Source organism: Apiospora hydei, assembly GCF_038363865.1.
Source record: "Apiospora hydei strain CBS 114990 chromosome Unknown utg000004l_segment0_segment0, whole genome shotgun sequence".
Taxonomy (NCBI): Eukaryota; Fungi; Ascomycota; class Sordariomycetes; order Amphisphaeriales; family Apiosporaceae; genus Apiospora; species Apiospora hydei.
Window position 1 is genome coordinate 7,411,525 of NW_027117363.1, and position 21,520 is coordinate 7,433,044.

At 52.9% G+C, this 21,520-nt stretch overlaps 5 protein-coding genes across 5 annotated transcripts; 4 read left to right on the top strand and 1 right to left on the bottom strand.

Moving 5' to 3' along the window:
* Positions 1 to 2,277: 2,277 nt before the first annotated feature.
* On the bottom strand, positions 2,278 to 3,890 carry PG997_004854 (P-loop containing nucleoside triphosphate hydrolase protein; the record flags this gene model as incomplete). The annotated part of the gene is made up of 4 exons (XM_066809169.1): positions 2,278 to 2,751; positions 2,802 to 3,039; positions 3,101 to 3,586; positions 3,670 to 3,890. The coding sequence occupies 4 exons, from the start codon at positions 3,888 to 3,890 to the stop codon at positions 2,278 to 2,280; spliced, it is 1,419 nt and encodes a 472-aa protein (XP_066672787.1).
* Positions 3,891 to 5,148: 1,258 nt separating this feature from the next.
* PG997_004855 (Protein BZZ1) lies at positions 5,149 to 7,492 on the top strand (the record flags this gene model as incomplete). The annotated part of the gene is made up of 5 exons (XM_066809170.1): positions 5,149 to 5,193; positions 5,254 to 5,424; positions 5,508 to 5,693; positions 5,747 to 7,025; positions 7,089 to 7,492. 5 exons carry the CDS (start codon positions 5,149 to 5,151, stop codon positions 7,490 to 7,492), a joined length of 2,085 nt encoding a protein of 694 aa, XP_066672788.1.
* A 986-nt stretch (positions 7,493 to 8,478) lies between these two features.
* Positions 8,479 to 9,289, top strand: PG997_004856 (uncharacterized protein; the record flags this gene model as incomplete). The annotated part of the gene is made up of 2 exons (XM_066809171.1): positions 8,479 to 8,711; positions 8,788 to 9,289. The coding sequence occupies 2 exons, from the start codon at positions 8,479 to 8,481 to the stop codon at positions 9,287 to 9,289; spliced, it is 735 nt and encodes a 244-aa protein (XP_066672789.1).
* Positions 9,290 to 9,899: 610 nt separating this feature from the next.
* PG997_004857 (Major facilitator superfamily transporter) lies at positions 9,900 to 15,086 on the top strand (the record flags this gene model as incomplete). Its single annotated transcript, XM_066809172.1, has 6 exons — positions 9,900 to 10,335; positions 10,383 to 10,942; positions 11,056 to 11,806; positions 12,424 to 12,726; positions 12,775 to 13,595; positions 13,653 to 15,086. Coding segments are annotated over 6 exons (4,305 nt in total), but the record flags the coding sequence as incomplete, so codon positions are not given.
* Positions 15,087 to 16,424: 1,338 nt separating this feature from the next.
* PG997_004858 (glutamate-cysteine ligase catalytic subunit) lies at positions 16,425 to 18,848 on the top strand (the record flags this gene model as incomplete). The annotated part of the gene is made up of 7 exons (XM_066809173.1): positions 16,425 to 16,435; positions 16,494 to 16,566; positions 16,787 to 16,938; positions 16,996 to 17,118; positions 17,173 to 17,305; positions 17,421 to 17,759; positions 17,832 to 18,848. The coding sequence occupies 7 exons, from the start codon at positions 16,425 to 16,427 to the stop codon at positions 18,846 to 18,848; spliced, it is 1,848 nt and encodes a 615-aa protein (XP_066672791.1).
* Between the last annotated feature and the right edge of the window lie 2,672 nt (positions 18,849 to 21,520).

Here is a 21,520-nt window from a genome sequence, read left to right on the forward strand (position 1 = left end):
AGCTGTCTGGATATTGTGTGCCCGTGGAGCAGAGGCACGATAGCGATGGCGATGGGCCACAGATCGCTGCAAAGTCGGTCTCTTTTATTAAGGATGTGAAGCAAGGTAAGGCGCAGTCTGGGATGAGCTGGGCGACCTCTGATGGGAGACTTATTGTCTCGTGAGTGATGGCGCTTGATATTGATGTCCATATCAGTACTCGTCGAAATAGAGGCTTGAGCGCCATTCTATAAAACATCTAAGGAGATGTGTCAACACTCTGTATTCTTCGACGATGGTGCCCATGGTTTGCCATGTTCTGGGGAGGCAGTGGTCTCGCGGTATTCGTAGCCAGGACAACTGCCTAGTATTCGAGCTGCTTGGCCTAACGTAGGCGCTTGGTTGGGGTCGGCAAGCAACCGGAATGTTTCAGGGCAGGCCGGTCGATATTTGATCTTTTGGGAAGTGGAAGGAAGGGGAGATCGGATATCACTGACCTATGAATGTAGAAAGAGAAATCCTGGAGACGCCCGGCATCTCAACATGGTTCCAGCACAGCCCACCGAACGGAAAGCAAGGGTTGGTAAAAGGAGGATAGCTGAAGTCTCACAAAGATGACCAGAGAATGCGAAAGCGGGTGGATGGAAAGCATGAACTGCTGGCCGCTGCAGAAGTGAAGACAGTAATCTGCGCCTGCGCTGGAGAAAGGAGGGAGGGGGCGAGAAGGGTCCAAGATGAAGGCCGGGTCAGAGCAGAGGTGCAGGTCAGCCAACATTGGCCAGGCTGGAGCGATGTAGACAGGAAGCCACCACATCATCCCGTACATGACATGAGTGGCATAGTATACCATATTACGCAGGCGTGGAAATAGGACGCGACATGCTGCTGCAGGTACCTCAGATTCGGCCAGGCTTAGCCCTACAGAGAGCAGCGGCAGCAGCGCCGGCAGCAGCGCCGGCAGCAGCGGAATATGCACGTTGCGTCATGGCGAAGCAGCCCGGAAATCGGTTGAGGTATGAAGGATACCGGGGTGAAAGAGGCGCCCATGTTGACTCTGGAGTCATCGGCGGCAAGTTGTCTGTTCTACGGATATGATTGGGTGGGCTGTTGAAGAACAACCCGAAGCATGCCTAGCTAAGGTCGCGACGGGGTTCTGCACGGCGGGTCTGTCCTATGGAGAGAGGTGCAAGGTGCGAGTTGCGAGAGGAATGCGGATAGTAAATTTAGATCATTGGCTGCATTCTATTGTAAGAGATGCGTGCGGGCTGTGCAGGGGCAGGAAGAATGAAAGTCTCTGGGTGCAGGTGTGGTGGTACGGGTTGCGCGCGCCTAAAAAGCCCTCCCGCTCCCGGTTTGGGCGCCGAGAGCAGGGCGCTTACGACGAGACCTGGACCTGGACCTGGACCCGGCCGCATCTCACGTAACCCTCCCAGCCAATGGTGGCGGTGCCCGATGTCATCGGCTGCAAGACTGCGACAAGTAGTCGCTTGCGTCCCAGGAGGTAAAGTCCTTTTCTTCCATTTCACCCTCCGCAGGAGCCAGATGACTGGATGTGATGCAAACCGCATACTCGCCATCTCCATATCTAGATATACTATGGCAACTCCTGTGTGTCATGTCGGTTCCCGCTTGCCATTGGCGACTCCAACACGTATAATCAACCCCTGCTCCTCCGTTTCCCTGCATGTGTTGGCAGGAAAGAGAATAAAATGCAGCAATGCCGCACCGCAACCATGGTAGAATACCCAAAAAGAAACCAGGCGAAGCACAGTTCACATATGTAATGTAGGTAGGTAGGTATGCATTCCTACCAACTTACGTACTATTGATTCAACGTAAACCTCCGTATTTCTTCCACATTTTGTTCTTATTATACTTACTGGCAGTGCCTATTCTTATAACCAACAGCATTAGCTTAGTATAGGCACTTTCGATTTCCAGGCGCCTTCATGGGCAGGGAGGGTATGCAATTTGTGCCATCACTTAGTTCAAGCAAAACGATGCATCCACAGGCTTGGTAGTTTGTCTTCATTATTACCGCAACTTGTTTTTGTTGGTGGTATCATCTCATCATCGTGTCCTCTAGTCTTTTCTCCGGCTGGGCAAATAGCAACATGTTCGTTCTCTCATCCAGCATCCAGTTCAGGGCCAGTTCTTTTTTGAGTCGCCAAAACAATCGACTCAGCTCACCAAGACCAGCCACCATGCATTCCCCCCTCTCGAGTTCATGCTGGTCCATACAACACATTGTGGGGGTTGCGTCGATAGGCCTGGCACAAGTGTCTCCGTCCCGAGTGCTTATTTGGCACTGGGGTTGAAGCCAGACTGTGCGCGGCTCGACTTGATGACCCGTTGAACTTCCTTCTCCGTCGTGTCCCAATCGTCAGGAACCAGGCGAATCAAGTCAATCTGGTACTTTTCGGCGATTTGCTGAAGGAAATCAAAGCTCTTCTTGTCGTAGATGAAAGTGATACTGACACCGACACGGCCAAAGCGACCGGTTCTTCCGATTCGGTGAAGATAGGTCTCTGGGTCAGGCTCTCTCTCACCGGGACCCTTCATGGGAACGTCGTAGTTGATGACCATTGACACACTCGAGACATCAATACCTCGAGCCAGCACGTTGGTCGTAATGAGGACCTTGGTGCGGCCCGATCGGAACTCGTCGATGAGTGCATCTCGCTCGCCGCCTTCGAATGCTCCGTGAAGGGCCGTCACCTTGTGACCGTCTGCCACCATGCGTTTCATAATCTCATTGGCGGACTCGCGTGTCTGCAGTAACAGTCAGTACGAGTCTCGGCAGTTGGAGCTGCCTCACTTACCTTGACGAAAATGATGGAGGAGCCGATCTGCATCAGACCGTAGAGCTGACAAAGAATGGCGTACTTCTGGCTCTCATCGGGGCAGTCCATGAACATCTGGGAGATACCACGGACTGTAAGCTCCTGGACTTTGAGCTTGATCTGGTTGGCGTTGGGGGCGAATTTCTCGGCGTACTTCACGACACCGTCAGGGAATGTTGCCGAGAATAGGAGAATCTGGACGGTAGGTGGCAGCATCCTTTCAAGATAAACGTTAGCTGGTGTTTGTGAGCCATGCATGGGGCAATCGAATGACTTACTGCTTCACTCGAGCGCACTGGTCACCTAGACCCTGCTGGTCCAGCATGTTGTCGGCCTCGTCAATAACAAGAACTTTCAACTGGGACACGTCGAATTGCCGTCTTCTAATCAGGTCCATGACGGTTCCAGGCGTTCCGCAGACAACGCTCGCCTCTATGCGCGTATCTCTGGCAACAGCGCCGGGAACGGCGGCAGCGACCACCAAGCTCGCGCAGAACTGACCAATAGTCTGAACTACGCCTTGAATCTGGCGTGCCAGCTCACGGCTCGGGGCAAGGATAAGAGCCTGAGGTTGGGTAGGCTGGCTGAAATCGACACGAGAAAGGGTAGTCGTGACGAAGGCCGCGGTCTTTCCTGTACCAGATTGCGACTGAGCAATCATGTTCTGAGGAGGGTTTGCCAACATGAGCGGCAAAGCCTTCTCCTGGACCTTGGAGGGCTTCTGGAACTGCATGGCCATCAAACCCTGCAAGACTTCGCCGGGACTATACAAAGGGTCGATGGTCAGTCAGTACAATACACATTAAAATTTTACTTATGATGATGTTGAGCGGGAAGTAGCACGTACAGACCAAGCTCCTCAAAGGTGTGAGCCGAACCGAGCGGGTTGCTTCTGTCGCGCTGCAGCTCGTTGAGGCTGACCTCGACGTCGTAATTGACCTCTTGAAGGCCAGAGCCGTTTCCAATCATGCCAGCGCCATCGGTCTGTGCCGTCTCGACATCGCCCATATCCAGGTTGGGGGCGGCCGACGCCTCGGGCGCGGTGATGCGCGATGCAAGGTCCGACATCGTCGTGCTTGATGTATGGAAGTAAGGTGTGAGGTGTTGGGAGGGGTGTTGGAGGTCCCGCAAGTTTGTGTGGAATGCGCGAAAGATGAGATCGAACTCCAGAAGGCCTTCCTCGACGGCGTGGGCGGTCCGAGGAAGTTGCAATCCAAAGGTTTGATCAGAGTGACCGGGAAATAAATGGGAGACCTGCCAGCAGATTATGCCATGTCAGTTTACAGGATTAAATGTGGAATTGCAGGCAAGAAGCTGCCCAGAAAGGTGTTTGCATACCTGAGGGTTGGTCTGGATGATGTGACGGAAAGGTCAAGCAAACAAGGCCTTTGGTCGGTCTCGATGTTTTGAAACGATGGATAGCAGCTACGAATGCATTCGCGATTTTGGCGGGGTAGCTACCAGTGCGTTCTTGCCTCCCAGCCTTAGTGGGGTTAAAGTTGAAGCGAGGTACATAAAGATGTCAGGCATCCAGAAACAGCCACAAAGCCATCTTTCAGCAGTAGATCAATCAACATTAGTGCACTCTACCCACTTGTGGCGCTGGCTTAGGCACCCTGTCCGTCGAGCCATACAGGCCTACAAGGTGAGCCTTGAGCATTAATAGGCCACTGAGGGCAGAACTTCTTCTGGGGTTGCCTCTGCAATGACTAAAGTAGGTACATACATATATACATGCATCATAATATACGCTCAAAAATAAAAACATCTACGCCCAAGGCGCAAGGCCTATGTATTCTATTCTACTGATTTGTCGCAGACCGACTCGTGTGAGTGGTGCGGCTGGCTACATGTACTTTCAACCAAGTACGTTCGTTACGTAGCCCGCGTAGCCAGCGTTCCGAGACTGTGGGGTCTGGACGTTGCGAATGGGCAGGGGTGCCGCGACCGCAAACTTGGGCTCCAATTGCATGGGCTACTTCCAAGGTTCACCTTAAAGCACGGGAGTGAGTGCGGGAGGGTAGCAACGAACCTCCCGCTCAAGTCAGGGACGCTTCGGACTACGACCAGCGATCAACACAACATCGTTTTCCGTTGCGCCTTTACCCGAGGTCGTGGTGTTATTATTCACATCTGCTATGGCTCCGTCATCAAGGCCATCATCCACGGACTGAAGCTCATTCTTCTTTTTTGAAACTCTACTTAGGTCAATAGAAACCTGCTCATTTGAATACCACCTGCTTACACCCTACGTATCCTCCCCAACTGCCCGGCTCTTTTGCATGCTCGCATTAACCCCGCCACTTCCCGATACCATCGCGAACTGATGGCCGAAGTCGAAGCTGCGCCCTCCTTTGGCGCCGAATTAAAGGTACGACAATGTCTCTGTTTCAGGCCTACGTCTCTCGGGCTTCGATATAACCGGTACTAGGATGGCTTCAAGCCGGCCAACGTGTGGGTTGCCAACGGCATTGCCTGGCTCGACGACATACAACAATTCTTTCGCGACCGAAGCGCCCTCGAGAAGGAGCACAGCGCCCGTCTCAACGCCCTCGCCAAGAAGTACTTCGAGAAAAAGAACAAGAAGTCGGCCAGCCTCAGCGTCGGCGACACCCCGCCATGACCCCTGGCTCCTTAGAGAGCGCCTCTCTGGTCACTTGGACGACGCAACTGAAGACTCTCGAGTCGCGCGCCGACGAACACGAACGCTATGCCAACGATCTGGTGACAAAGGTCGCCGACCCTCTCAAGTTCTACTCTTCCAAGTTCGAGGAGTTGCGCAAACGGCACGTCGAGTATGCAGACAAACTCGAGGGCGAAAGGGACTCTTCATACGCCGGCTTACGGAAGACGAAGGGCAAATACGATTCAGTCTGCCAAGAAGTGGAAAGCAAGCGCAAAAGACCGAATCGGCCTTCGACAAGGCCAAGGCTCAAAGCAATTACCAACAGCAGATATTCGAGATGAATAATCTGAAGAATACCTACTTGATAACCATCAACGTCACCAACAAACAGAAGGAGAAGTATTATCACGAGTATTTGCCCGAGCTCATGGACAGCCTGCAGGACCTATCGGAGTTCAAGACTATGAAGCTGAATGGACTGTGGACTGTGGCCGCTGACCTGGAATCCTCCATGCTGCAGCAGAGCAACGAGCAGGTCGGCCATATGAACCAGGAGATCCAGAGGAACCTTCCCCACCTTGACAGCCTCATGTATATTCAGCACAACCAAGGCTCGTGGCAGGAGCCTGCAGACAAAGCCTTTGAGCCGAGCCCCGTGTGGCATGACGATGATACTATGGTCACCGACGACTCTGCCAAGGTTTACTTGAGAAATGTTCTGAACAAGTCAAAGAGCCAACTGGGAGACCTGCGGCGCGAAGTGGATAAGAAACGCAGGGAGGTCGAGGGTATCAAGAGGGTAAAGCAGCGCATTCGAGAGGGTACCGAGCAAAAGGATGAGGTCCAGGTTGTGACCCAAATTTTTGCCATGCAGGAAGACCTGCACCAGGTCGACCGAAAGCGCCTAACGGCCGAAGTAGAGACGTCTACGATCACAGCAGCCGTTGGCGATGTAACGTTGGGTGCGAAAAACCACAATTTCAAATCACAAACGTTCAAGATTCCCACCAATTGCGACCTCTGTGGGGAGAGAATCTGGGGTTTGTCCGCGAAGGGCTTCGACTGCCGAGACTGTGGTTATACTTGTCACAGCAAGTGCGAGATGAAGGTGCCGGCGGAATGTCCTGGCGAACTATCGAAAGAGGAGCGCAAGAAGTACAAATCTGAGCGGCAGACCGCGGCCAGCACGCTTCTGAAGCCTGCTACGGGCACTCCAGATCACGTCGCAGAGCTACCAACGCTCAGTCGCTCCAATACGATGAACTCTCTCAGTTCTGGGTATGCTGCAAGTGCAAACCGCTCAATGAGCGGTTCCATATCCGTCCCTCCCGCACCTAGCGAAGAAGCGCCCCCTGAACCATCAGGCCCAAGACCGTCTATATCTACAACACGAAAGAGTCGTTTAGTCGCTCCGCCACCAGCCGCGTACATTAGTGAGTTGCCCGGCAGTTCTGCGAATGTCTCTGCGACAAGCAAACCAGAGCAGAAGGGCAAGATGCTGTACACGTTTGATGCCAGTGGTGATGGCGAGATCTCAGTTCCTGAGGGAAGGGACGTTACGATACTAGAGCCAGACGGTATGAAGAACCCGACCTTTTATTTTACAACTTAATTTGAGGCTTTACTGACAACTAGCGCAGATGGCTCCGGTTGGGTTAAAGTACGAGCCGGATATAAGGAAGGTCTTGTGCCTGCAACATACCTTGAGATCCTCCCAAGCGCTCCGACCGCAATCGCGCCGCAACATACGGGATCATCTTTTAGCAACCGTCCTACTTCTACATACTCAAACTCGGGTTCTTCCATTGGGACTGTTGGCAAGAAGAAGGGTCCCGCTGTTGCTCCACGTCGAGGAGCAAAGAAACTCAAATATGCTGTGGCGCTGTATGATTACACGGCACAAACCGACGCCGAACACAACATGGCCGAAGGCGAACGTTTCGTCTTGGTGAAGGAGGACCCTGGCGATGGATGGGCCGAGGTTGAAAAGGGAGGAGCCACCAAGAGCGTCCCTGCTAGCTATGTCCAAATCGAGCAGGCGTAGTTCGCCTTTCTTCAAAATAGATTCCAAGGCAACCTCGGTCTTGGCCTTTGTTCATAAGCTCACCCAGGTCGACGGACTAGCATTGGGAATATGGTGTTCCGGGATGGGCCCGGCCTTTCAGTCTGAAGTTCACAAAACGCAGCCTTATATTTATATGCACGGAGAAAGGGTGTGGCGCCACTTGGCTTTGGGTAGGGCATAGGGTCTAAGATACGAGTTGGGCCGCGATTCGATCAAGTCGTTACCAACAACTGCCGGTTTAGCCTTACTTAGCCTTGTGTATGTGATGAATTATCAACAATTTGCCTTGTTCTTGATATTGGTAGTTAGACTACCATGAATTCATCTAGCCAATCCGCATGCACATCTTGCTGGTCAATACGGTCAACAACGGGTAGAACGTGTTGAGAGTGATTTGATCTCAACTGACGCATAACCCGGATTGGACTGTAACGCGGGACTAGTAACGCCCCAACCAAAGCCACACCAGGGAGATCGTATGCTATTAGGGCTCGGAATCAGATTCGGGCAAGTCGGCAGTAACGTAGTATCTTTTCAGCTTGCCTTGTGGTTCAAGGGTGGGTAGCAGGGTCCAGTAGGATTCGGATGGTAGTATTACCTTCCGCCAGGGGGGGGGGGAACCTGCATAGGCGTGTGTGTGTACATAGTTATGGCCAGGCAACAATTCCGGACTTGGCATGGCCCCCTGGCTCTGAGGAAGCCATGTTCATTGGCGAACCAGGCTAGAAATGCATTTCAGGAACACATCTTGATGGTGTATACGGATATCACATATGCTCATTGTAAAAACAGCCTTGCTTACTATATGATGGAATGAGCAAGTATATAAAAGGGCAGGCTGTGCGCCCAGTTTCTAGGTTTTGTGCCCCCTTAACTTTATCCAGTAACGAGAAGAAAAAAACATCAACCTGTGCATCTCTACCCAGATTTCTCTTTCCATATTACCCAACCCATACAATATAGTCATGGGTCTCTACATGCTTTTCAAGGCCGCTCTCGGGCTCGCGATCCTTGCTCGCCAGGCCCTCGCCCACCCTGTCCAGCAGCGCGATCCCATCGGTAACGCGGACATTGTTGGTCTTCCCGAGTCTGTGCCTTCCGGTACCGCTGGCGAGCTTTACTTGAAATGCAAGCCTTACCTACTTCGCGATTCAGGCTGCGTTCCCTATCCAGCTGTTGACGCTCGGGGTAATACCAAGTGCGTAGAGCAGCTTCGCCTGATATTTATTGAAGAAGGCTTCAACCAAGAGACCATATGCTGATGTGTTAAACAGCGAGGGTCTCGAGCCCAAGGGCAGCCGATCTGCCGACTGCCTCGCCAGCACGGGCCAAATCTACTCGCGCGCGGCGACTGTGAACGGAAGCCACGCCATCATGTACGCTTGGTACTGGCCCAAAGACGTGCCGTCAGAGTGGGAGTCGCGGCTGGGAATCGGGCACCGGCACGACTGGGAGTCCATCGTGGTGTGGCTGGCGTCCGCGTCGCTCGACGCCGCGGTCCTGGGCGTCGCGGCCTCGGGCCACGGCAAGTACACCACGACCAAGACGCCGCACTTCAAGGGTAGCGGCGTACTCATCAAGTACTTCAGCATCATCGGTCTCCTCGACCACTCGCTCGGTTTCACCGCGTCCGTCGGCCAGCAGCAGCCCCTGATCGCGTGGGAGAGTCTGACGAGTGTGGCACAGAACGCTCTTTCTACTACTGATTTCGGCGATGCCACGGTGCCTTTCATCGACTCCGAGTTCCAGAAACACTTAGATAGTGCTGCACTCTAGGCGCATCTATACTAGTGTCGAGCCCAGGGGAAGAAAACTAGCAGATTTGAGCTTCGCAGACTCCATGTAAATATATCCAGTTTCACGAGTAACTCGATGCAAAATTAGAATTGAGATTGCGTTCAATTTCTTGTGTATCAAGTCGAGTAACAGTTTCCGAAGTGAGCCGAAGCCCAAAGGGAAGCTGCAAGTGGTGTCTGCCAAGTGCAACTAGTCGCTTCCATTTCGTCCAACTCGTCTTTGTTCGTAGAAGGCACATTGATCTGTATCTTGCGTGGACGTAGCTAAACACCCTCGACCTCATGAGAACTTCTTCCTTACAACACCAACGGCCATCAACACCTCAGGTATCTCTACACAGGTCCAGGGTCGTCTCCTGTAGTTTTTCAACCTCTTTACCTTGTCTTACACTTCCCTGTCGACCTACGTTTTATCCTTATAACAATATTAGCCACAAGCCATATTCCTCTCTACGTCCTGAGGCCTTTGCTTGCTGGACTTGTCCGGTCTCAGTGACTGCCAATGACTACCTAGTTCTCCCAAACCTTTGATGATCTTTTGTCCTGAGCGGCGACCCTCGAGTGCCCCGCCTGCAAGACGGCGTGTGACTGCTGCCACGCTGAGCGGGTTCCGGCGCTCCCTTGTCCGCGGATCCGAGTCTGCAATCGATTTCCCAAACCACCACGAGTTTCCCAATACCTCATCCGCAAGTTCTGCTGTCATCCGACTTGTCCGTTATTGCGATCTGGATCAGCAGAACGACCACGCAAAGGCCAGGGAACAGGGCTTCATCACCAACGCCGCAGATCCTTTCACCCAAAAACGACCAGACCACAAGCCACTGAGCGAGGTTGACGTATCCCCGAGGACCAGTCTGCAACTAAGTCCCTCAGACATGTCTCGAATGGCAAACGACATGCGACCTGCCTCCATTCGGTCCAGCGGTTCGAAGAATGGCTCCTCTCGGCATGCATTGTTGAAGTCCGAGGTATCTCAGCAGCATTCTAGCGAAAAAGATCTGCCTGCACCTCCTATATTGACTCAAAGTGACCCCATCCTTTTGGAGGACCATACTGCTACGACAAAAGCCAAGCCCCCTCACCAACCGAGGAAGAGACGAAGAACAATTCATCAGACAAGATCGACTGGGAAGTGGTTGCTCTGAATAGTAAAGAGCACAAACCTCCAGGCATCGTTTGTATTGATCCAACCCTACATGCCCCTGGTGCTCACTCCAAAGTCCACCACCCCGGACTTGTAAGCGGAGCAGATTTCTGTGATCAAGGAACAGAGGTAGAACGCGAGTCTCCTATCAGAACCCCGGAGACCCAACGCTCGCTGTCGCCCCCTCAAATCATCACTGGTCGAGTTTTCCGCACTTTGACTGGTGGGGATATTTGCGAAGCAGAAGTCGACGTTTCGGAACATTTTCACCAACATCACAGCGCAATGACAAAGGTTCGGCCTGCTACGCAACCCGTCTTACAGGAAGATTCGCACTCTGGACATGGAGGGATCTCAAAGGTCAGGCCGGCCGATGGAGTTGACACGAGGGCTTTCACCCGCCAAAGTGAAAGCCTATATGACCCCCATTCAAGCAGCCCGTATTCAAATGAGTCGTATAACCATCAAGGTCATCACCCTGTTTCGAAGGTGAGACAGCTTTCGGACTGCCCAACATTGGCCGAACAAGCAGCCTCATCTCTCGAAGAAGTCCACCAGGGTCATGATAAGGTCGATAAAGTGCAATCGTATCATGGCCAAAGGAAATCACCGCCCACGCCCCCGAAGATCCTCAACCGATGCCATATCCCCCGGCCAGTTCTCCCCAACCCGGTCACTCCGTATTTAAAGAAGAGGAATCCTCCAAGGCAGCTTCCTACTGGGGTGATATCCCTTTGGGCATAGAAAACAAGGAGACACAGGATGCTACAAAAGAGCCGTCCGTGAAAAGCGGCAAAGCACCCCTTGAAGGCTCTCCTCTGGTTGACGTCGACAACTCAAAGCAGCCATGGCTAACGACCAACACGATATCTGAGATGCCACATTCAACGCACGAGAGTCAACCAGGGTCGAACACACGCTCCTTCAGCGTTCATGCATCACAGAAACGCCCTGAAACCCAACACATTGTGACAAAGAGGCGAAGATCGACAAGTTATGCTTCGCGCGGGTTGGAAACGACCAACCAGGAGAACAAGCCAAGCCAACAAGCCCAGCCCTTTCTACCAGAGGGACTGGACCCTAGACGTGCCACACAATGGCTCCGTGAGCTTTTGAAGTATAAAAAATCAAACCAACCTCAGCTGACGCAGTTACCAGAGAAACTGCACCCACGACATGAGAAACATAGTCACCAAAGCTCCCTGGATGCTTCTAGTAAAGAGGTTTTAACATCAGTCACCACATTCTCCGACAAAAATGCTGCTGATGCCGATGCCATCAACAATGCGATGAAAAATCTGGAGCAGCTGTTAAGCGAGGCATTGCACATTGCCAACAATGTCACAGAACCACGTGAGCATTGCCATGACGATGACGGGGGAACTTAATACTCGACATTGGTATGCCCGCAAGGACGTGATGTCTGACATGTCTCGGCCCGCCAGTGCCCACGAAAGCCTTCTGGGTGATCTGAGTGAAGACGATGAGCATTCGCCAGGGTTTTATGCGCCACCAACAGTCTTTGTTGGAGCGGTTGAGGGACTGGCGCATGGTTGTGAAGCTCTCCCTCTGAGGTCAATAGAGCGCAAGGGCCTGGCACCCCTGGAGTTCCCATGGACAAAGTCACGGGGCCGCATCTGCCTCGTCGAGAATCAAGCCGATATATGCGCTCCACACAACAACAAAGGGATCACAGCCCGATTTTGCCGATGCCACCGCCCGACAACCAGTTGAAGCGGGATAGTGTCTATCCTACCCCGCGAGCATATTTTGAAGATAATCCAAGAAGAATCAGCAAGCCCCGTACTAAAGAAAATGTACCAAACAGCCGAGAAGTCCGCGAATACATCCGAGTCTTCCACCAACCACCCGTCACCTCACGCAGTAGCTCAAAAGCCTTCGCAGACTCGCTAAGTCGCCAGGTAGTCCTCACAGATACCAGAACCGCTCTACTGAAATTCGTCAAATAGAAGCAGACGCATGTAGCTTAGATGGCGGCGCCTCTGATGATAAGGTTGACTTCGGCATGCCGCTCCCACAGCGAAACGCCGTCAAACGGTCAGGTACTGATGTGAGCCCACCAGACCATCTTCATCATAACTCAGCTGCCAATCCCACGAGGGCCTCGCTTCGACAGTCAGCAGCAAAGAGAGCACACGAGTTGCGCAACATTAGCCTTCGAGGGAGATCTCACGTCAGTATTCGTGATGCGCACTTCAGCTTGACCAAGTCACACAAAAGACAACCTATAGCCCGGGATTGGTCCCCGATACGTAAGTGCTATACAGCCACTGTGGCGTGCATCAGCACTGCATTGATAGGTATCCTCATCGGAATCTATGCTGGACTGGTTCCCTCTATCCAGTACTTCATCGTTGATACGAATCACTCCGCGATCCTGGGTAATGTTGGCCTATACATTGGCATGGCACTTCCAACATTCCTCTGCTGGCCGCTGCCATTGCTACATGGTCGAAAGCCATATATCTTGACCAGTCTGGCGGTGGCGATGCCCTTGCTCTTTCCTCAGGCTTTGGCGATCAGTAGCGTCCGAATCACTTTCACCAACCTTTGGACCATGACACTACTATTGTCCAGGGCACTGATGGGCGTGGCTTTGGGGTTTGCAGGCATGAACTTTCACTCCATACTGACGGACTTGTATGGCGTCTCCTTGATGAGCAGGAACCCCCATGGCGAACTAGTTGATTCTAGCGACGTAAGAAGGCACGGCGGCGGGCTTGGTGTATGGCTTGGAATTTGGACGTGGTGCTTCATTGGATCTCTTGGGCTCGGTTTCCTCATTGGTGCGCTGGTCATCAACACCCTCCAACCATCATGGGGTATCTACATCAGCATTATACTGATCGCAAGCGTACTGATCCTGAATGTGTTGACACCCGAGGTCCGTCGCTCAGCATGGAGACGATCTGTGGCAGAAGTCAAAGTTGGGGACCAGGTTTCTCGACGAGTGGCCCGAGGAGAAATCATGATGCATCGTGTCAAGGATGGTCCCAAGTGGTGGGGCCAGGAAGTATATCACGGCATTGCCCTTTCGCTGGAAATGCTTCGACAGCCTGGTTTCGCCACAATGGCGGTATACCTGGCTTGGATCTACGCCCAAATCGTCCTGATCATTGTGGTAAGTTTGAGACATTACCATCTGTAGCCACGCAGCAGAGCTGACAGATGAATGTAGTTGCTCGGATCGCTGACGTCGAGATACTATCGACTACATTCGCCATTGGTTGGCGCTGCAGTTTCATCCGTTGCAATTGGTGCTCTTATCGCAGTGCCTTTCCAAAAGGCCAACGTCTTTTCAAGAGCCCGGTACAATCCTGTCGCCACCAACAGCATGACCATCACCAGCAACTTCGCTTGGACTTCGCATCTAGTGCGTCGGGCGGTCTTCATCCTTGTACTACCAATTGCCGGTGCCATGTATGCTGTCTTCTCGTACGGCCCTCCCATCCCCGTTGCAGTCCCTTGCTTGTTTGCGGCAATGGTAGGGTTCTTGTCGTGCCTGGCAATATCCGAATGCAACGGGCTGCTCATGGAGACGTGGGACTGTTCCGATCTCGAACCTGGCATGACTGGCCGTTCCAAAAGCCTGAAGAGTGCCGAAAAGCGCACCAATTACTCTTCTTTCCCACGAGTCACAGCAGGCTATGCTGTCATCCACACTTTTGCCTTCATATTCGCAGCTGGGGCCACTGGGATTGGCGGCCTAGCTCGGAGAAATCTGGGGCAACGGGCTACAACAGGTGTAGTTGCCGCTATCTTGTTCGTCTTGACCTTGTTGCTGATCAGTGTCCTTATTCGCTTCCGGCATGTTCAAATCATTCCGGATTCGAGGACAGCGGAAATGGAGAAATGGACAGAAGCCCGCAGAGACAGTCTCCTGCGACGAGAATCTGCCATCGCCGCAGCCAAAGCCAGTGGACGCAAAGACCTGAGTGCGATACCCGAGGAGGACGTTGGCTGGAGGCCCCTCGTCATTGGCAATCCATTGGACAAAAACCGACGTATGAACATTCTTGAGCTCGGGTCTTTGACTCGCTGGAGCGAGATCCGCAAGAAGAATCGACTGATTGACGAGGGAACTCATCTCAACCGGCAGGCACTGGAAGCAGCCCGTACTGAGCTTGGGCACAGAGGGATGGAGGTCTACGGAGATCTGCAGCGGAGTGGCGCGATGGTCGGGGAACTTGTACGAAAAGTCAGCAAGAGAAGCCTACGCAGCAAGAGAAGCGATACGTCGAGTGACGAGGAGGGCGAGCAAAAGTACAGGGCAGGCAACACTGGGCCCGTTGGTGCTGGGTTTGGTCATAGCCATGCCGCATACCCAACAGAGCTTTTCACCGAGCGTGAATGTGTCATGGGCCAGGCAGTGGCAGAGGAGGGAGAGGAGAGTTCGTCGATTGATGAGCCACCTATGGTCAGAAGCCGCTCGCAGGACCACAGGTCGCATCAAACGCCCAAGGTCCAGCCACATGCAGGGTTTGAGCAGCAAGAAGTGCAAGGCGGCCCGTATCACTCGCCGGCAGACGGTGAACCTGAGACCGAAGGAGGTCGTCGAGAACATGGGGCTCACATGGAGAGCAAAATCCGGCCAACTGGTGATCGGCAATGAGGGTTTCAGTCAGGTGGCGGCGGCTACTGCAGGTGAGGCAAGGTGGGAGGCAGCAATAAATGCATAGTGAGATTGTGACACAGAATACATGTTAATATGACATTGCAAAGTATAAGACCCAGCGTGTCGCATCGTGAAAGGATCCGCAACGACTGGAGTATAACATTGAAGAACGTACGTTAATGGATCTGTGGCTGGTGAGGGACGGTGTTAGTGTCGTTGTTAGGGCGTGGGTGGGCGCCTAACGTCTAAGCAGGACTGAAGGAGTATGTAGTAAATAGCATTATTAATGATTGCTCGTGATGCAATTGGATTTCTAAGCATGTGCGGATTTGGAGACGACGAGTTTCGCAGCCGGCCCACAACCACGACTCGACTAAAAACGTCTAATAATACCGCAAGAGGGAAATAGAAGACGGGGGGAAGCACCATAAGAGGAAGAAATCTTCAAGAGAGAGTGAGTGTGTGTCCATCAAAGAAAAGGCAAGCAGACCGACCGGCTTCTGCACTCTGGGGTTTTCACGATTAGCAGCGGTGGCTGACGATAAGGCTTCTGATTGATTAGTTTCACTAACACCGAACGAACCACCCCTCTCCCAAGACTGCGAATTGGAGAAGCACTGCTGCCGTTCTTGGGGTATTGCGTGCTTTCTTCTGCCGGGGTCCTATTGGGAGTCAGTCAGTCAACCGGCATCAACAAGTCAACACACCTGCCCTTCTTGCGCAAACGTTGATCATCGCGAAACCACGAGTACCCTTGCTTTCATTCAAGAGACCTCTGTTGCTGTGCGGGGCAACGAAAGCATCGTGCCAGCAGTCGGGATACCAATCAACCAGTATCGATTCTTGTTTTCTTGGAAGGTTCCAAGTCACCAAAAAGAAAAGAAAAAAAGGAAGTCGTCTAGGCAGCCCCTCCAAAAAGCCAAAAACTGCAGCTGCAGCGTAGAAGGAAATCTTCGATACGGCCAATCCCAAGTTATCTCCGGTCATGATACAATCATCCCGAACACCCTAAGTCGACATCTCCGTTGCTTGGCTCAGCCTTGTATAGCATCACATTTCTCAGGTTGGTCATCTGAACAAACTGCCTCGAGTCATATATTCAATATATGTGCCTGGGTGAACTACTTGTATGAATTTCTCCCAACTAATGGCGTGCAGCTCTACATTGCCTACCTACATTCCTACCTACTTCAGCTTAAGTGTATTCGGCAAGGTCCGCTGCCGCACATAGCATCCTCGCTGACAGCTGCGCATTGCCGGGAGTAGCCGAACTGGTCGCTTTTTTCTTTTTCTCTTAATTTCTTCCTATACTTCACCCACGACTGCTGTGCCAGAATGGGTTTGCTGTACGTTACGACCCAATTGGACTGGTCGGCCGTTGTAACTGACAACATATTCGCATAGTGCTGAAGGTACGGCCCTGGATTGGCCAGACGCCAAGAAAAACGCAGACCAGGTCAGAGAATGGGGCATAAAGGTATGTATGCTTGTCGATGCAACGCTCCCTTTGCCTTTTGAAACGCATCCCCTGCCTACAAGTCGGCGGGACTGACGATAGACTTGCAGCAATTACTCGAAATATGGAACAAGGCCAAAACCAAGGAGCGGGACGCTTTGCTTTGGGGCGATGAGGTGAATATTTCCCCCCGTCCCGGACTCACACAAAGCGGTGGCAGGTCGCTAACTGCCATCTCTAGGTCGAGTACCTTGTCGTCAAGTACTCAAAGGATGAGCCCAAGGTGCTCTTATCGCTTCGCCAGGCTGATATTCTCACGGCCCTGGCTGCCGACGAAGAGCTGTCCAACCAGGGAGGTGGTGTGCCGGCCATCCAAGAGACTCAAAGCCAACTGTAAGTCTAATCTCTTATTCGTATAGGATCAAGTTGTATCAACTTACATGTCGACAGCTCAAACCCCCTTCCGGTTTTCCACCCCGAGTTCGGGAGATTCATGCTGGAGGCAACACCTGGAAAGCCATGGGGTATTGGACTTAAGGAACTTCTAGGTGTCGAGCCGGACATGAAGCTCAGGTAAGTCCGCAATGAACACCTGAAATGACGACTCCCGCTAAAATAATCCTACAGGAGGAAAATCGCCAAGGAGCACATGAAAAGCAACGAATATCCCATCACTCTCACGACGTTCCCCCCAATTGGGCGTACCAGGGGTTTTCACCGACCCCTATTACCCGCCTTCTGGCTCCAAGCTGCGCTCGCAGTTCGTGCCTGATGAGATCGCTAACCCCCATATCCGTTTTCCCACACTAGCTGCCAACATCCGTTGGAGGCGTGGCAGGAAAGTCCAAGTTAACGTTCCCGTCTTTCATGACAAGAACACCCCCAATCCCTGGAAGGACCCTAGCGTGAACTACGATCTCCATAACTGGCCGGAGGATGATGATGTGAGAAACGGTGCTGCACCCGACAACTTCATTCACATGGACGCCATGGCGTTTGGCATGGGAAGCTGCTGTTTGCAAATCACCTTCCAGGCCAAGAACATCACCGAAGGCAGAAAGATGTATGACCAGCTGAGTCCCATCGGCCCTATCATGCTGGCCCTGACGGCCGCTACCCCTATTTATAAGGGGTTCCTAGCAGACACCGATGTTCGCTGGAATCAGATTAGTAGGGCTGTCGATGATCGCACGAAGGAGGAGCTGGGCGAAGAGGTGAGTTGATATTCCCCACTTATTCCGCCTGTCGCCGGAACATTGAAACCTCGTACTGACGATAAATGCCAGCCCCTGAAAAACAGCCGTTGGAGGATACCCAAATCGCGTTATGCATCCAACTCGACATACATTTCTACGGACAATCGTCTGCGGCCAGAGTATCTCGACCCAGACCTGATCATTGATGAGAACATCAAGGACAAGCTGATGGAGGGTGGCATGGATGATCGTCTGGCCACGCACTTTGCCCATCTGTTCATCCGGGACCCTATTGTTATCTTCAACGAGGACCTCGAGGAGCTCGATATGTCCAAGGCGGATCACTTCGAAAACATCCAGTCGACGAACTGGCAACACATGCGGTTCAAGCCCCCGCCGGCTGGAAGTGACATTGGCTGGCGTGTCGAGTTCCGACCAATGGAGATCCAAATCACCGACTTTGAGAACGCAGCCTTCTCGGTCTTCATGGTTCTGATCACCCGCGCCATCCTATCCTTTGACCTCAATTTCTATATACCCATCGCCAAGGTCGACGAAAACATGGAGACGGCACACGCGCGTGACGCCGTCCTCAACAAGAAGTTTTATTTCCGCAAGAACCCCTTCCCCACACGACAGTCGCGCGGAGGGGGCGCATCTGGCACCTCGACGCCGATGGGGGTCAGTCGGCCCCCGACGCCGACGGGCCCTGTGGAGGACGAGTACGCGCTTATGAGCATCGACGAGGTGATCAACGGCTCGCGCACGGAGGATAACGACTTCCCGGGCCTCATCCCCATTGTCGAGAGCTACCTCGACTCGGTCAACGTCGATGTGCAGACGCGTTGCGAGCTGGCGACATACCTCGACCTCATCCGCCGCCGGGCCAGCGGCGAGCTCTGGACGGCGGCCCGCTGGATCCGCGACTTTGTCGACCACCACCCGGCCTACCAACACGACAGCGTTGTCGGCGACGAGGTTACCAAGGACCTGGTCGGTTCTGTTATTGACATCACCGACCGCGAGCAGGAGGGCAAGGGCTGGAAGGGGCTTGACGTGCCGGACTTGGAGAAGTTGCTCGGCAGGTTCAGGGGTGGCTGCAAGTGATCGGACTTCTCTTGTCCTGACCTTTGGTCGCTCTCATCATTGCTATTGATTGATGAAGTATCACGTTAGATTTCCATTATTCTTAGAGATGCACGACATATATACATCCCTTCAACAGGTCTCTGACCATTCGGTGATCTTGCAACGTTGTTCAAGTATGTTTTGGTGTACGGCGTCACATGAACGGTGCTTTTCGGAGTATTTCTCGTCTTCTACCAGGGCTTTCTTGAAGCTTACAGTCACATTCAGGAACATTCTCATATCATTACGCGCTTCGTGTCTACAAGTAAGTAATTCCCAGCAAGGCTACTGATTAATCTGGAGTTGGTACTATATCAGATATTGGCTTCACCGGGCAACCAAGATTTACTCCTCGCAGACAATATGACGACAACAGGAGCGTAGAATGGTCGGGCGCTTACCCCAATTGAAGTCGTATGCTGACGGCGGCTTCGATCTGAGATGGCGCCGCCCTTGAGAAGAAAATGGTACTGTAGCCTGCCTGTCGGTTCAGTATCAGGCGACAAAGGCGATATCTCTCATGATGATGCAGTCATCATCGCGTACCAGCAACCCGCAAAATATTCCGGGGGGCTGGCTGGCTGGCTACCTCGTAGCTACTGCCTCCTTTCTGGGCTGCTCCTCTTACTAAAACCCCCTCCCCGACCGGGGAGAACGGGGAGAAGAATATAGGGCCGAAGAGGGGGCGTCTCATGATATTCGCGTATCGTTTTGATCTTCACTATGAGATGGTAATGGCACGTCGCTCCTTAGCGAGAGGATCTCGAGGTGGCGCGGCTATCGAACTATCGAAACTATCGAACTAGGAACCCGGCTGTTGTGGTTCGACGGGAGCGCGCCAGATCCGTCGCACCGGGAGGGAGAATTGAGATGCAGATGCGCCTTCGTCATCGTTTTTCTTTCTTTCCTTCTCTCTCTTTCTACGCTGTCGCTTCAATGGTCAATGATTGTGATGTCAAACTGCAGGCTACCTAGGCTGGATTGTATTGATACAATGCCTACTACTACTGCTGCTGCTGCTGCTGCATGGCATGAGGAAGACGGACAGGCGTCTTTGATGACTACCTACCTACTTACCCACCCGGCTTAGGGCGTCGGACGACTCGACCTTCAGATTTTTGATACTTTGCCGATCTATCTCTACTCTCGACTTGGCGCTCTCCATCCATTCAGTTGCGATTGGATGGTCAGCGACTAAGTTTGTGGTATCGTCGTCGTGTCCATGGCCCGGCTCCCTCTGCCCCTGGAAAGGGTTACTGCTGCTGCTACCTGCTACCTGCTACTGTTACGACGTAACGCTCTGCCTCCTCTCTCTCTCTTTCTAAGATTAAGGAATCAAGGGAAACGGGAAGAGGGAAGGCAGGAAGCATGCAAGCCAGTGAGATGCAGCGACGGGCACATGTATTGAACGGTACGGGCTCTCGGCTGCAAGCGATACGATCTTAGAGGGCCCCATCCCCATCCACTCCTCCATTCACACCGCCCCTTGACCTTGAAGGGGCCCCATAACGCTTCTGTCAAATGCAACAGTATCTGGGTATCTGATCACCGTGCCGCAGTAATGACAAGAAAGAGCGCGAAAGAGAGTGGGAGGGAGGGGCCCGCGAGAGCCAGCAAGAGAGAGGGACAGAAAAATTGCAACAGAAAAGAAAAAGGTACAGTGAAGTTACTCCCCCGTACCTACCTACCTGCCTACCTGCCTACCTACCACCACCCCCCCGTAACCGCCCGCCTCACTTTTCGGGTGGATCTGGTCATCCGAGAGCCCGCCCGCCAGAGCCAGAGCCCGAGCCCGCTCACAGGGAGCAGGAGGAGACACAAGAGAGAGAGAGAGACAGACAGAGACGAGAGACGAGACGACCCAGCAGGTTGCTTGCTTCAATGCAATGCCAGCCAGTGCATGTGGACTCTGGGCGGCTCCCCCCCCCGTTGCTACTTTACCCATTACCACCCATCGAACCCCTACGGGAACACTACGACGGGAGATGAAACAAATCGAGATGCTCCATCGTCCAACGCTTGACCCGGCCCTAATCAGCTAGTATCTACAACACAATCTGCACTGGACTGCGCTGGCACCTAACCTGCCTACCGGGGCCAGATACTAGGTCGATACTAGGGCAGTGAGTGAGTGGTACGGTACAGTACAGTACTTGCTTGTATGCATATATACGGAGTATTGGGGTTTGGGTATTTTTTCTTTGGTATTTTTATATTAACCGTTGAAACGAACGCCCCTCTCTCGCTTTTGTCCCTGGCCCTTTGCCCACAGTGGAGACTAGCGCTGGACAGACTGCTGGATCGCATCGTGACACGTCCTTGGGCCCGTGGAGGAACCGACAACAACAACAACAACAACAACAACAACGCTTGACTTTTTTTCTTCTTTCTCCTTCTCACTACTGCCTTGCTGCCCGTCAAAGACCGCATGACATATTGCCCAACCTAGTGGGAAAACTGTTTTCTCCGCCAGGCGGTCGGGAAATTCTGCAAGGGCGGGCAGGCGGGCGGGCGTAGGAACCCAAAGGGGAGTTTGCTGAGAGGGCGATGGGGCCTGCCTGCCTGCCTGCCTGCCTGCCCTTCGAAGAGGAACTCCTTCGCGGGCGAGCTTGCCGCCGCTCATCTATCTACTTGCATATGTAGATGGGCGG